At 40.2% G+C, this 15,353-nt stretch overlaps 1 protein-coding gene across 2 annotated transcripts in view; it reads left to right on the forward strand.

Moving 5' to 3' along the window:
• The window catches only part of lrp4 (low density lipoprotein receptor-related protein 4), a 116,083-nt gene that overhangs the window by 59,318 nt on the left and 41,412 nt on the right, over window positions 1–15,353 (forward strand). For both annotated transcript variants that reach the window (XM_042388707.1, XM_042388758.1), the window contains exon 3: window positions 14,637–14,753. In XM_042388707.1, the coding sequence (XP_042244641.1) occupies window positions 14,637–14,753 (117 nt within the window). The remainder of the gene's footprint in view (window positions 1–14,636; window positions 14,754–15,353) is intronic.

The raw sequence follows: 15,353 nt of genomic DNA on the forward strand, positions 1-15,353 counted from the left end.
CACATCTCAAGGACAGGACACTAATTAGCCCTGATGAAATTTAATGAAGGCATAACTCGCACAGACATTTCATCGAATTAAAAACACTCCTTTTTTTTTTTTTTTTTCCTCATCGATACAGCTGCCTGAGCTCGGCGGGTCGTACGGAGCGCTGGGTGGCACACAGTCAGAGTAATACACTTTACTGTGTTTGATAGCAGGCCAGATGTATGAGCTGTGAGGGACTCTTGACATGAAGCTTGGCTCCATTAGAGACATATATGTTTATGCTCTTGGCAGCCAGCTCCATATCCATAAACCCTCATAAGGAGAAGGAAGGTTATATTATGCTGCTGCTTTGTGCATGTGGTTCCTATGGAAATGACAAATGCATTTAAGTGCTTGCTCATTGTGTAGAGGGCTGCACAGTCTGAGGAGGCAAAGTGAAGTGGAAAGTGAATGAAAGGGGACAAGGACAGAGAAAGTGATGAAAAGATTGATGCCTGTTTCATGTCGAGGTCCTAAACTTGTTATTGCTCTCTTTATAATCCACTGAAACTCTTTTTTTTGCTGCTTAGTTTGCTATAAAAGAAGACTAAGGAAACCATTATTCATTTGAGAGACTTTTTCTTAAAAAAATGACCAAAAATGATTAATTTATGTAACTAATAGTTGTTGATTAATTTTCTGTCAATTGACTAATCATTACAGCTCTGCACAACTTTATTGCTGTGCTCTGGAGGTGAAATGAATCATGAGAAGTTTGTGCAAATGATAACAAAAACCCAGTTTAACCATTAAAAATGTAACCAAACTGTCCTGAAGTCTTCTTGCATGTCTTTCCCCTGTGTGTTAAGGGTTCGTATGTCCAGCTGGTTTGTACACGATGCCATCAGAACAGTATTTTCCTTTTTAAATGTGTCCCTCTGAACTCTGCAGATACTCTGATAGTGGATGAGGCAAACAGTCTAATTGAGTCTGATTTATGTTTGTGTCTTCTATCTCATATCTGGTTTCTCAGTTTTTCCTGATCTCTCCTCCCAGTTCAAGGCAATAAAAATTATTAGCACACGCTGATACAGGTTGTTCATAACAACAGTAACCATAACAGATAGGACCGGATAACCTTGGAAGACTTATACATCTTCTGCTTTCACCATTTCAACATTCGTCTCTTCTCACCTCCTCCTCCTCCTCCCTCCCTTCCCTCGCTGATTCAGACCATCCTTCAAGTTATTTCTCTCTCTCTCTGCATTATAGTTACAATGCAGTAAGCACACACAAACACACAAACAGATTTGCGGACACACTGTCGGATTCCCGCTGAGTTTAAAGGGGTGAGGTTGTGAAAGAGTAAACGCTTTTGACCAGAGTGAGGAGGCAGGGGTGCAGAGGAAGGTGTGTGTGTGTGTGTGTGTTGTTGGGGTGGATGTGAGATGAAATGGAAGAGGAAATGATTCTGAAATCTCTCTTGTACGTGATTGAAAGCGCCGCATGAGGTTTGGCTTCCTCTGCTGTCGGCTCACACGAGTATGTGAGGTTTGGGGAACGGGTGTGTACTATAAACTCAAATACACACACACACAGGTATACACTCACACGTGCATTTGTTACACTAACTTGCGAGGACCCTCCATTGGATGCATTTTCAGGATATCTGTCAGATATAACGGAGCTTCCAGGTGGCGTTAGATTTACCATATTCATGAGAAGAATCAATAACAACTTCACCACAGAAAATATTCTCAGACCTGTTTTTCTTTAATGTTTTTTAAAAAAAATGTATTTGAAGGCTGTGGAAGTTTCTGAAAAAAATAAATAGGCTATACATTTTTTTGTGTACTACTTTCTTGTTCCTTAAAACGATGTTGAAATGAAAGAAAGACACTCATTCACCATTTTGGAAAGGGAGCAAGGAGAAGTCAGTTTGTTGTCAGTTGCCTAGCGACAGTGTTCTCACAACTGAAACGCCAAGCATAGTGTGTATTTGACTTCCCATTTGGAAATCACAACCTCATAAGTTGAATTGCATAGCAGCATCGGTCTTAAAATAAATATTTTTAATTTCAGTGCTTGAAAAGTATGAGCCTTGAATACAGCTGACTGGAAGTCTTTTTCTGACATGAATATCCACATTTAAATTCAGGACATAAATGGTACAATCTGCCTATTATTTGATTATGAAACACAGACTTCATGTCCAGTTACATAATAACTTTCACAGATTTTGGTTATTTTGATAATTCTGTGTTAAACTGTTTTAAACAATTTTATTTCCTCAAACCTACAGATGCCTTGTTTTCATGCCCTGAAAGTAAGTTTAGCTCAGATTTAAGTTCCACACTGCAATACATACCTAATTCACATAATTAAGGTCAGTTCTAACTTTCATCAGATCGTACTGACTGACCTTCAACATCGTGTACCGGCCTAAATTGTGGCAGGTCACCGTGAACAGTCTGCACACATTATCTTGTAATGTGCTGAGGTTTGGAGTAAAAAGTTTATCAGACACGATTGATTTTTCTGACAGGAATCTATACAAATCTCATCTCATCGTCAGCAAAGAAAATCTCTAATCGGCAAATGTCATTTTGAATATGTCAGATTTTGAAAGGCATGAAGTATATCGAGTCAAGATTATTTATAGAGCACATTTAAAAACAACTAGAATTGACCAAAGTGCTGCACAAATTATTGTATTATTGTATCTCTGGCTTAAACTAACTCTCATCTTAACTCTAAAGCCAAGACCAAACCTGAGACTAGTCCCTTGAAAAAGACAAGTGAGGACCGGTCACAGTGTCCTTACTCCAAATATCTAAAACTCAGACTGGTTCTCACAAGGGCAAAAAAATAAGAAATACCCCCTCCTTCCTTTAATCCACCACTCTCTGCAGTTATAGCCAATCAGAAAGCAGCTGTGACCACGGGAGCTCAACTGATCCGAAAACAGGAGCGGAGAAGATTAGGACCCCATTCCCTCCTTCTCTATGTGTCAATTTCTCCCTCCACCCCTTCATCTTCTCCTCTCTCCATACCTCCCTCTGTCCCCCGCATCCCTCTTCTCTCTCTGCCCTCTGACCACAGGAAACCTGCAAAACCCGACTCACTTTTCTTTTTTTTTTAATCCGAGACTTTCTCATTCATTTCTCACTATGTGGTTGAAATTCTTCCTTCAGTCAGTTCGTCGGCCTTCCTGTCTCTTTCTTCTCGTCTTGTTGTTTTCTCCGTCTGTCTTTTGGTCTCAAGATTTGACCGTAGTTGTTTGGACACATTAGCATAATCCTCCTCTTCTTTTTTCTTCATCCTCTGTTGGCCTCCTTCTCATTCCTACACTCCCCCCCACCCTTGCTCCTACCCCCGCCCAATGCTAGCTCTTTCCTCTCCTCCGCCCCCTTCCTAAATATTTACTCCCTGCTCAGTAAACGAGGCAAGCACACTTGTTCACACAGAAGAGGACATGATTAGAGGCTGATTGAGGGCAGAGAAAGAGACAGAAATAAGAAGAGAGACAAAGAGCTTGTTGGTCTGGGGCCTGGCTTTACCTTCTTTGTAAATCTTGTACTAGCTTGTTTGAGTAGGTTTTAAATGTGTTCTTTGCGTAAATAAATAAAGCCGAGGTGATGGGTCAGGGTTAAACAGGATCCATTATGCTGAGGGAGATTTCCATTTCTGTTTTGATTATAAAGCAGGTCTGGGTGCTAAATAAATACTGTGGAAGTATCAAAATGTCCATGGAGAAATGCACACAGCCTGTATTCAGAAACTGTGTCTTTTAACAAGCTCTTTGGACATCTGTAAGGTTGTGATGTCACAACTATATGGTCAGTGTTTCCCCTACCTTTGCCTTGGAGGGGTGGCCCGCCCCCTCCTGAAAGAAACAACATATATTTATGTTATTTACCTAATTTATGTGCACTCCTTTCATTTCATTTCGCAATTTACTGGTGAGTTTTACCCAGAGCTCTGGTTTTACAGTAAGCTACAATCACTTACCTGTGGTTGTCCTGGATGTGTGTCACTCAGAAAACAGTCAGCCAATCAGAAGTGAGGGGCATTGAGCAGACACAAAATAGCCAGTTTCAAGCTGAGTGAGAGGAGAAGACAGAGGGGTTGCATCCATGGATTGTGCAGCTGTAACTAGGTGCTTTTTGACCATAAAAACATGCAGATTTTTTTAAATAGACCACGAAAATGAAAATATTAAACTGGGAAAGGGGCATAATATGACCTCTTTAAAAAGTGCTATGTGGTACAATTAATCAAAATAAGTGAATAGAAAGAGTAAAGCGTCGATAACTTGATGTGGACCTCAATTAGAATAAACATGATCAAGGTGGAGAATATTGGTTGATGTGTCTAAGTCTTGTTCAAGCATGTTAGAAGTGATTTGATCATTTGCCGTCAGCATAAACTTTGTCAGCTTCGGCTCTTTGCTCTTGAATATCCTCTTTGCTTTTTTTGTGCTATAAAGCAATTTGGCAGATTTAACTTGTGCTCAGACTAAAGCCAGACTGATATGGGTTTTTTGAGGCCTATAATGATAATGACATTGATAATTGACAGTTTTAAAATCCAGTGTAGTGACTGGGACATTTTACAGTTGAAAAATGAACTTGTCAGTGCTCTCTGATGGACAAACTATTTAATGGTGACAATGTTTCTAACTTTGGGATCAACTGTATTTTATGTGTAAGGGTGACAGCCTTGCAGGTCTTGTGTTATTGTCTGCTCAACTGTCTAAAATATGTTGTTTCAACTTGCATTTTGCATGCCAATGTATTGCATGGGCTGTAGTTCAGACCGACAACAGCAGTGTGTTGGTGTTAATGTGTTACCAGTTTGTAAATGAAATACGAAACATCAAATAAATTTGAGGACTTTGCACTGCTATCACTGCAGTAGTCATTCGCTTCTGTTTTTATGGGTAAACAGTAGAAATAACTCAATGCTACAGGTACAAGATAAGCTATACCTACCTGGAATATGCGCTTGCACATGTTTTATTGGACAACGCAGTGTATTGCTGGGTGCTGCTCATTGAAATGAAGGAGGACAGTTCTAACATTTGTCTGACTTCCCCTCAACATCCAGTGATCCATCGGCCTCCTTGACACCTCCGTACTTCTCAGCTTCTCAGATGGTTTTAGTCGTACACAGTCACTTTACTATTTTTCTGTTCTCAGAATTGATGTGGTTTAAAAATCAATAAGCACCTTTAGCACTTGACAGAGATGAGGTAACCAGGGATATTTTTCATGACCATGATGTGACAGCTCCTCCTCAGGTCAGAGAGGTAAAAAATTTCCAAATTTAAGACAGAGTTGACCTCTAAAAAGAATACATTTGCTACAGGTTGGCAGCATTTTGGGTTCGTGCCAAATGACAAGGGAGAGACAGCAAATTTAGATGAACCTGTGTGATTTAGATGAAGAACGTCAGTGGTCTAAGAATCAATCACCCACCAACTGCTGTGAGGATAAGTGTGTCAGATGCTTTTTCTTTACTATACTTCATTTCATATCAGTCTAATTTATAATTTCTAAAAATGTAACTACAGTAATTCCTTTGGATTTCTTGATTGCCAGATAAAATAAACATTTTCGCAGACGTCACCTCAGGCTCTGAGAACTTGCGGTATGAACTTGTTATTGTATCTGACATTTTATAGGCTAAATAATTAAAGGACAAATCTAATAAAAATGATTGATAGTTTGTTAGTTGCGGACATGACAGCAAAAGGCAAAGATACACAAAGCATTGCCAGGTGGAACTATTGCTAATTAAAAAAAAAAAAACGATACTGGCAGAGTAATAAGGGAGTTATCAAGATTTGATTGACTGTTGATGTTTCTTCAGCCAAAAAGAAATTTTGTAATGAATGAATGGTCTTCTGGGACTTTTTGGTAACTTGTTGATCATGTTGCTCTCAATGTGAAAAGTGTTGACATTGTGGATGTCTTAAGTAGAAACATGCATTCATCTAATGTCATTTAACCAGACAACCACAGCTGTTTGCTTTGGCTGAATCAGTTTTGTGTTTGTTGTTTGCATCTTTATTACCTGTCTGACATCTTCTAAAACCATCCTGTTATCAAAAATAGCTTCACTGACACACAGACAGTTAATTTGGTTGCCCCAAGGGATGGTCGCTTTGATCCAGAGCAAGGTATCTTCTTACAATCTGCTGGCCAGATCACCAAATAATTTGATATGAATGTCCCTGGTCACCTGAGAACGATGATGATTCAGGTGATCTTTCATCTAGCAGGCCACAACTTCCACTTGTACAAGAGATATTGAAATCTTTTACGGTCAATTTCCATGAAATTTACTAAGCACATCCATGGTCCAAAGAGAATTTCTAATGACCATGTGACCTATTTCCTTGCGCCACCATCGGAGAGACTGTAAGAATAGCTTGTCATCTACTTTATATATAGATTTGTGTCTTGTTCACTGATGTATTGAGGATTCTTATGAACATTGCACCCAATTTTGGAGACTTTAGATGTCTAATCTTGCTTGGAAACAAACATTGTATTAATGATAATGTGAGACTTGTGAGTTTATTTGCAATTTGTGCATATTCTTACAGGATATTGCATGTCTTTTTCTGACACGAGGTTGTCTTTCTACCTCTTTTTGAAAGAATTTCCATTTGTTGTCAGCCTTTTTTGTAGCACCCCTTATCACTTTAATCCTTCCCTCCTGTTTATACCTGCAAAAATAATTATCCTCTGGCCAGTAAACCAGTCAAGTAGCCCAAGTATAATCTGTATAAAGAGATGGATTACCAGCTGCAGGTGGATGTCCAAAGGACACGCGAGGCAACATTAGAGAAATTATAAACTTCACTCCTAATCCTAATAGTCATATAATGTCATCATTAGACCGCATTAGAGTATTTCCTGACATTCAGCCTCTTAAGAAAGAAACGAGTGGGGGTTTGCGTCTTGATGACAGCACTCAAGTGTTACTCGCTGGTGTCAAGCACTCAGCAGAGATTTGTCATGGCAACATGCAAATGTTTCTGCATTAATCTAGCGTGATGGGCAGTAAAATGTCTTGTTATGATGGTGTCGTCGCAAAACTCACTCACGCACACACTGATGCCTGTTCTGCTGTTCATTCAGTTGAAGTACTGTACTGTTTTGAGGTACTTGTACTATATTTGATACTTGCTGCTAATACTTTTGTGCACTAGCAAAATTTTGAAAGCAAAACTCGTTGTAAAGGAGTATTTTTACATCATGGTGCTGCTTTAAAGGACGGGTTCACAACTTCTCAAGTCTGTCTTAAAATAGCAGTCAGGTCATCCACAGTCCTCCGTATGTGCAAAAATGAAATTAAAAGTTTATGTGAGGCTAAGATGAATCTTCAGCTGTCCAAATTAATAAAATCAAGTAGATATATTTCAGTGTTACAATCTTTTTTAGTGCCAAAGTCCCAATTTTTGTTACCATATTTCCATAGCAACTCAACAGGGAAACACAAACAGGGAATTTGATGCTAAAAAGACTGTAAATGTGGCAGATATCCTCTTGATATGACTAACTCAGACGGTTAAAAGCTCATATAAGCTTCAAATAAACTTTTAAATGCATTTTCTTACAAAAATGACTGTGTGGACATGCTGTGGATTTTGGCCTCCATCACTTAGGCTACATTGAAAGTGAGTTTGAAAGGGATTCTTTTAATAGCCGGTATGAACAGGAACAGGATGATTACAGTGAGGAAAACCTCTTTCAGTGTTCAGACACAGGAGAAAATATAAAGATGGATAAAAAGTGACATCCAGGTTCTGGTCAGGAGTTTTGAGGTGATTTGTTTGATACATCAGACTATGATTTATAGTCATATATATATATATAGTCTTATATACAAGATTGATGTCAGCCTCAGAAAGTCGGTGTACCTGATCCTGCAGTAGGTTTTTCGGTTTTGATGGGTTTATAAATGCCGAGTGGCGTTGCGGCCCGGGCGAGGCAGGAGGTCTATTTACTGTAGAGGTGGAGGAGGACGGTAGAAAGCCCATCACACAGGCCGCCGCCCGGACACTCTGCCAAGAAAAACTGTGCTGGCAGCGCCGCTGTGCTCTGACGGACTGAAATATGCGCTGGCTACCGACCAGAGCTGCCTAGAATCAGATAAGCCGCCTCTGTCGGGATCGGCTGTGAGAGGAAAATAAAGAGCGAGTAGAGAGGAGGAGGAGAGACTGAGATGGATGAGAGGGACAGAGGGGATTTGTTTTGAGTTTGAGGGCGGTGTCGGGGCAGGAACGAGGGAAATACTTTTAAATTGATAAAAGTAATACATGTGAAGGCTTTATAAACTATTAAAATATCAGAAAAATGTAATTCAAACACGTTATGATGGGGTTTGATGTGCTGCATGCACACTTTTTGACTTGTAGTGACCCAGATTAGTGGTACAGTGGTCTGCTTGCCCCCAACAGTTAACCATGCATTCTGCTAGCCATTACATTCAAATCCACAATTAGAAATGTTTTGTTTTCGGTTTGTGAAACGAAAGAAAAATCTATTCGACTTGAATACTGCAGATGTGGCTGGTTGGAGCCTTCAGGAAAAGAAATAAAGAAGCAAAACTGAGACGTGAGAAGTGAAGAGAGAAGTAGAAACCAGAGAGCAGCGTGAAGAAATATTTGGAGCTTCGGAGGAGAATCTCTTTACATGCAAGAACATGAATAATTTGTGAACAGAGTGTATCAAAAAAGTGAAGGAGGTGAGAGACAGTCAGGGGAGTCAACTCAGTTACAACAGCTAAGTTTAATAGTTGTCTCCAAACTTGCTGAATCTTTCTGTTGGCTATGCCTATGTGTACACCCTTATACTTTATAATTCTGTCTACATCTCATAAAAAGTCTCCACTAATGCAGATGCAGTCATGATCTGAAAGGCTGCAAGAACAAATCATGGTGACCTTTAGCCACTTCTTATAGTTTTACCTGAAAAACTTAAGTTTGAAACCAAAAAGACGTCGGTATCCTGATGTGACATCACACCAAGTAGCTTCTTCCTGTAAAGAGGTGTTTGTCAAGGCAACTTTTGATATAAAAAATATAATAAAAAGGAGAAAAGCAGCAGCTACATGGAAGGACTGATGTCTCTGTCAAAGTGTTTAACAAACACACGGCGTTGAAAGGTGTCGAGCTCGACTTTAATATTTTCACACACAGGTTGTTGCTGTTCGTTCTTGGCAGTAGCTGTTTTTTTTTTTTTTTTTGCCTTTCATGTTTTTTTTTTAAATGTATTTATTTGCGAGACATATTTTTCAGTCTCTGGCAGCGACATCAAGGTGCCCTTCCCCCCCCCCACACACAGTTTACCCTCAAAACCCGCTGCTGTGAAGCTCTGTAGTTTGTCATACAGGTGTACATGTGTGTGTGTGTGTGTGTGTGTGTGTGTTTGTCTGGCTGCTTAATGTCAAACACGGAGCCAAAAGAGTTTTTTTTTTTCAAAAAAAGGACACAGATCTCCAGATTTCCACTGTGAGTAAGTGTTTCCAGTAGAGACGACAGTAATCTGGAGGTGAAACGACCTGTTTTTTGGACTGAAAGAGAAAACCTTTATTAAAGCTCCTCGGATGAAATATTCTCGTTTTAGACGCGCAGACGTCCTCTATCGCTCTTTAGGGTCCACATCTGTTTTTCAGTCAGACACAGTGTCCTCTCCCTCTCCATCTCTCTCTCATCTGTCCATCCATTCATCCATTGAGTCAGCGTGATAAGCGATGTTTAGGCAGATATATCGGTCCCATTAGAGCCACTTGATTCTGCTGTAGTACAGTAAAGGGGAGGCCATTAACTCTGCTGCTCAAGGCCACTTAAAGACACACACATACATCTTCTTAAAGACACGGAACACACACACACACACACACACACAAGCCAGACATGTACGAGCCAGACATGTACATTCTCGCTTGGATACAGTCGATAAGCGTGCAAAAATAGATGTGGCTATTTTCAGTTCATCTATGGAGAGAAGTAAAGGATTTATCACAGTTTATATTGAATATTAGAAAAATCAAACCTGTTTTTCTCCGCTACAGTTATCCGCTTTGGCATCAGTGCGTCGAGAGTGCGTCTGAGCGTGTTGAGACAAAATCTCAGGTGAAAATCCTTTAAAACCAGTATGATCTTATTAAAAACAGTATTAAATATGTTGTTTTCAGTGTGGCGTCTGTAAAATGTAAGAGAAAAAAAGCAAACTCTCATCACGAGTTACGACAGAAGCGATGTGCTCGGATTGCTCACTGTGATGTCACACTAACATTCACACTCGCTATATGAAGGAAAAGATAAATTCACTCATCGGTATCGTCATTTACTTTTCTATCAGTTGACAGAACGATCGATCGAGATCGAGCAATAAACAGTTTTAACAGGCAGTGACTGTGTGTGTGTGTGTGTGTGTGTGTGTGTGTGTGTGTGAGAGAGAGAGAGGGGGAAAGAGAGAGAAAGGGGGAAGAGAGAAAGAGAGATGATGATGGGAATGGCAGGTGTGTGTTTGTGTGTGTGTGTGAATGACCTGTGGAATGCAAGTGGGAATTCTGTAACGCGGATGAGAAAAGCCCATGGGTGAAGGTCAGTGTGTGTGTGTGTGTGTGTGTGTGTGTGTGTGTGTGTGTGTGTGTGTGGTAAACGTTCTGGGGGAAATATTTCGTAAAGGCGTCGCAGCGTGACAGAGACAAACATTCTGTGTGTGTGTGTTTGTGTTTTTTCTATCACCTGGAAGGGTCACGCTGGGCTGCCGAGGAAGTCGAACAAGCAGTTCTGTTTTTTTTATCCAGATTTTTAGGAAACATTTTTAGCAAACAAGTCAGAAACATATCATGCATGTGTTTCTATCATCAACTGTTATGTGATTATACTCCGGAGGATGTGACGGTATTATATAATTAATGAAGCAATGCGGGAACAGAATGTGTTGCACATCTGTTCTCTTGTGAATTAATGCATCATTCTGTCTGTGCTCTTACTTTTTTATCGACTTTAAAAAAAAATACATCATCAATATTATGGATGTTCAGCGCACAGGTTCCCCCTTTTTCTTTTGGAAGTGGAAAAGCATTCTGGGAATCGTAGGAATGAGGAAGGTTGGAGTTCAAGTGAAAAACATCATAAAACGATTCCTAGAATGCAAAGAACAACAAGCGGCGGACAAAGTTAAGGATAAGGGGGAGGGGGGAGGGGGGGGCTCTTGTGAGTGAGTGTGTTAATTAATGTGTGTGTGTGTGTGTGTGTGTGTGTGTGTGTGTGTGTGTGTGTGTCAGCCTCAGAGGAATGCAGCGGTAGCAAGCGGAGCAACGCTGAGCTGAGCAGAATCTGTGTGATAAGAGAGATCAAAGTGCCCAGAGACCTCATCAACCTTCCCTAGCATGCTCCCCGCTGATCCACCTGATACCAGGATCAAGCCCCACCTACCGCGTGTGTGTGTGTGTGTGTGTGTGTGTGTGTGTGTTTGTGTGTGTATGTGTTAGAGAGAGAGAGAGAGAGAGAGTAGTATTTATTTGCATAGATTCTGCATCTCTCCCAATTTGTGTGCCTAGACAATTCTCTACTGTTTATTTAGCTTGCGATGCATTTTACGACAGCTCCTCTCTTCTTCTTCTTCTTCTTCGGAATTATTTATTGAAATGTCGTTTTTTTCCCTCCTTGTTGGTCGAGACCATAAATCTGCTCACAGCTGGTCAGACGTGCGTCCAAAACGCATCAAACCGCGTCAGCTGACAGAAAAAAGAGCTTTCCAGACGACGCGCAGGTGTCTCTCACAATGTTTCACCAGTGGATCTGTGGGAATTCTCCTCCCAGTTCGGTTCCAGCTTATTGCAGCAGTTCTGGCAAATAACCGAACCCAAATTTGTGTTTTGAAGGCGAATCATAACAACAGAGAGGAAAGTGTGAATGTTAGGCTGGAACATACCGGCGGTTTTGCATGTTTCAGTCTGGAGGAAACGGTTGATAATTTTTTAATTCGATTTTGATTGTTTGTGTCAAAACTAAATGAAAAATGTAGTTTAAATTGCACTCAAGCGTTGTTTTCATTATTTATTAGACCGCTGATTAGTTCTTGATTAACAGATTAATCATTTTGTTCTGTAACACGTCAGAAAATTAAAAATGAAATATCGGAATTGCTGTTTTGTGCTACTAACAGACTGAAATCCAAAGATGTTCAATTTACCATCATAGAAGATTGAAACAGACAAAACTGCAAATATTTGTGTTTTAGATGGTGAAGATTCTTTTGCTTTCAGAGTTTTAGAGCTGCAACAATTAGTCGATTAATCGATTAGTCGCCAAGTATTCAATTAATCACCAACTACTTTGATAACTGATTAATTGTTTTGAGTTATTTTTCAAGAAGAAAAAGTGAAAATTCTCCAATTCCAGCTTCTCAGATATGAATATTTTCTGGTTTATTTAATCGTCTATAATAGGAAACTGAAACTGGAGTAAACTGGAGAAGAGATGATGCCACCTTATGCTTTGGGAAACAATAATCAACATTTTTCAACATTTTCTGACATTTATAGGCCAAACAATTGATTAATGGAGAAAATAATTGACAAATTAATCAATAATGGAAATAATCGTTGGTTACAGCCCTAATAATTTTTCCAAAAAAAAAAAAAAAAATTAAAAAATGCACCTTTCCAAACATTTTTCTTTGCTTTGTCAACATTTCAGTCTGTTATTTCTCAGCTAAGTTTTCATGATATGGGGTCATTTTCACAAATCCAAAAATCTATTATTGGCTTTAGGGAGTAAAAAAACCCACTGATGATCCTCTGTATGTTCTGAGAACATCAAATCCAGAATTTGAGCATCATGAAAAGATTATTGTATTGTTTCTTGCTTTAAAAAGATGGCTTTAATCATTTATATTTTTGTTGATACCTCAGAGTTATTTCCATCTTTGTATCATTTCCTTTTCTTTTTTTTTTTTTGAACCTAACCCATGTAAGCCAAAGGAACGCTACGTAGTGACCTTGAGTTAAGGACTCTTTATTTGTCATCTCCACGTTAAATAATGAAAAACAATAAAAGGGTCGCTCTTTGGCAGCAGAAGTCAACCTTAATGTTTTTAATGCACCGCATGGGAATAAAACTGAAGCCAGCGGATGCCTGAAGGGAAACAAATAAAGAAATTGATTGCAGTAATGTATTATACAGTATATGCAAATAGAGCCAAACCAGCAGTGTGGTCATGCAGTTTCAGACAGGAGAGTTCATCTGAAGGGGAAGAAGAATATAAAGAAAGAATATTTAGGGGTGAGCGAGCTCTGTTTGCTTATAGGTCTCACTCTCTCTCTCTTCTCTCTCTGAATAATGTTATATCCATGCAGGGGTATGTGGGTCAGTGGGGCTTTACTTCTCCTGCAGCCCAGCGCCACACCCCAACACACACACTCACTTAATTCACCCCACTCGTCCGCCGCCTGTCTGCCTCGGCGGTTAACTCTCGCCGCGTGACGTCATACATTTTTCATAAAGTCTGCGCAGCCTAGTCAATATTTCATATCTGGTATCGACAGGCGAGTGAGAGTCCACTGTAAGGACTTTACTGCTCCCTCTCCTCCTTCCTCCCTCCCTCCCTCCCTCCTCCTCCTCCCTCTCCATCCCTCTCTAATTAAATTAGCTCTGTCTGGGGATGACAAAGGGCCAGTCATTCGGGCTCTGCTTAGATAGCGAGTAGCTGCACTTAGAGCGGATATGAAGTTAAGCAGGAATGCGCTGAGCTGAAGTCGAGCTCCGTGCAGCTCGACTCTCCGGGTCTCAGGGTAAGAAGGTGGGGACGGTGTGAGGGTGCAGGATCCGGACCAGGCGGAGAATAAAACCTTGTGAATTGAAACTGCGCTCGTCAAACTCTACTGTAGCCAGAAGCCACGCGGGAGAGATGACTGTAAAACCGGTTAAGGCTTTATTGTGTTGGATTAACGTCACCACTGGTTCACTTTACTCACTTTTAATACACTTTATTATTCATTCATATTGACACAATTTAGCCAAAAGGATAAAATAACGTATCAGAGGTAACATTTACTTTAAGAGCCCCTGTTTAGCATTAATAACTAATATATAAACATGTAGCCTAATAAAATGCTTATAACTGACTATAATGTCATTGTAAGCAGATGTCTGGACATTTTAAAGTTTTTATAAGTGTACAGTATTTGTCAACCATTATAATTTTTCCTCTGTAGACATATTTTATTCTATTATAATTGTATTTTCTATATTGTCATTCATATAATGTAATGTCATAATGATGTAATGTTAAAATTTGACACTTGAGGTTAAGAATTGATCTGAATATGTGTCAGAACTTCAACAAGGATTCACATAAGAATGTATTTGCTCCTAAAATCTCTCTTATCTGATACAGAAATAAAGAATAACTTAATAGTAGTAGCTGTAGAAGGATAAATGACATGAATGATAACAAAAATTATATTCCACTTTAAGGAAATAAAGCAAAAGGCATAATGACATAAAAGGTTGAAAAAACTCATATTATAGCCCTCTTAAAACTAACTGCGAACTCTCCTCTCCTGTTTTCTTCCTCCTATCGGCTTCACAGGTTGTTTACTTGTTTGTTCATGCTAACGGACTTGTTTGTTTGCAGTGCTTCCCACCTGCTCGCCTCTGGACTTCCACTGTGACAACGGAAAATGCATCAGACGCTCCTGGGTGTGTGACGGAGACAATGACTGCGAGGACGACTCGGATGAACAGGACTGTCGTAAGTACACTTCCTGTCTGTCTTGTCAACACAAACAATCAGCGGCGGTCACATTGATATGAGCCTTGACACACGCACACACGCACGTGCACACACACACGCGCAGCACATAGTCGACCCGCTCTGTCAGGCTCAGGGGGGGGATGAGTTATTAAAGCGGACAGATGTTGGAGGCAGCCGTGTGCAATGAGGTGTTTGTTTTGAGTCTGAAGGAGTTGCCTGCCTGGCTGTCGGACTCACACACACACACACACACACACACACACACACACACACACACACACACACCCACACACACACACACACACACACACACACACACTGATGAGAGGTCAGCACCGCCGCAGTAACCGCACAAGACATTTTCTGAACTTTGCCCTCAGTTTATCCTCTTCCTCGTTTGATTTGTGGAGTTTATGTGTGTGTGTGTGTGTGTCTGCGTTGAACCCAAAATACCCCTCAGCTGCCTGCAAGGCGAAACGCAGTGGGGTGAAGTAAAGAGTGTGTCTATTTCTGCCGGGGTATTTATGTATCTATGCATCGCTGCCTGGTGTGTGTGTGTGTGTGTGTGTGTGTGTGTGTGTGTACTATTGTATTTCT

Source organism: Thunnus maccoyii, chromosome 1, assembly GCF_910596095.1.
Source record: "Thunnus maccoyii chromosome 1, fThuMac1.1, whole genome shotgun sequence".
Lineage (NCBI taxonomy): Eukaryota > Metazoa > Chordata > Actinopteri > Scombriformes > Scombridae > Thunnus > Thunnus maccoyii.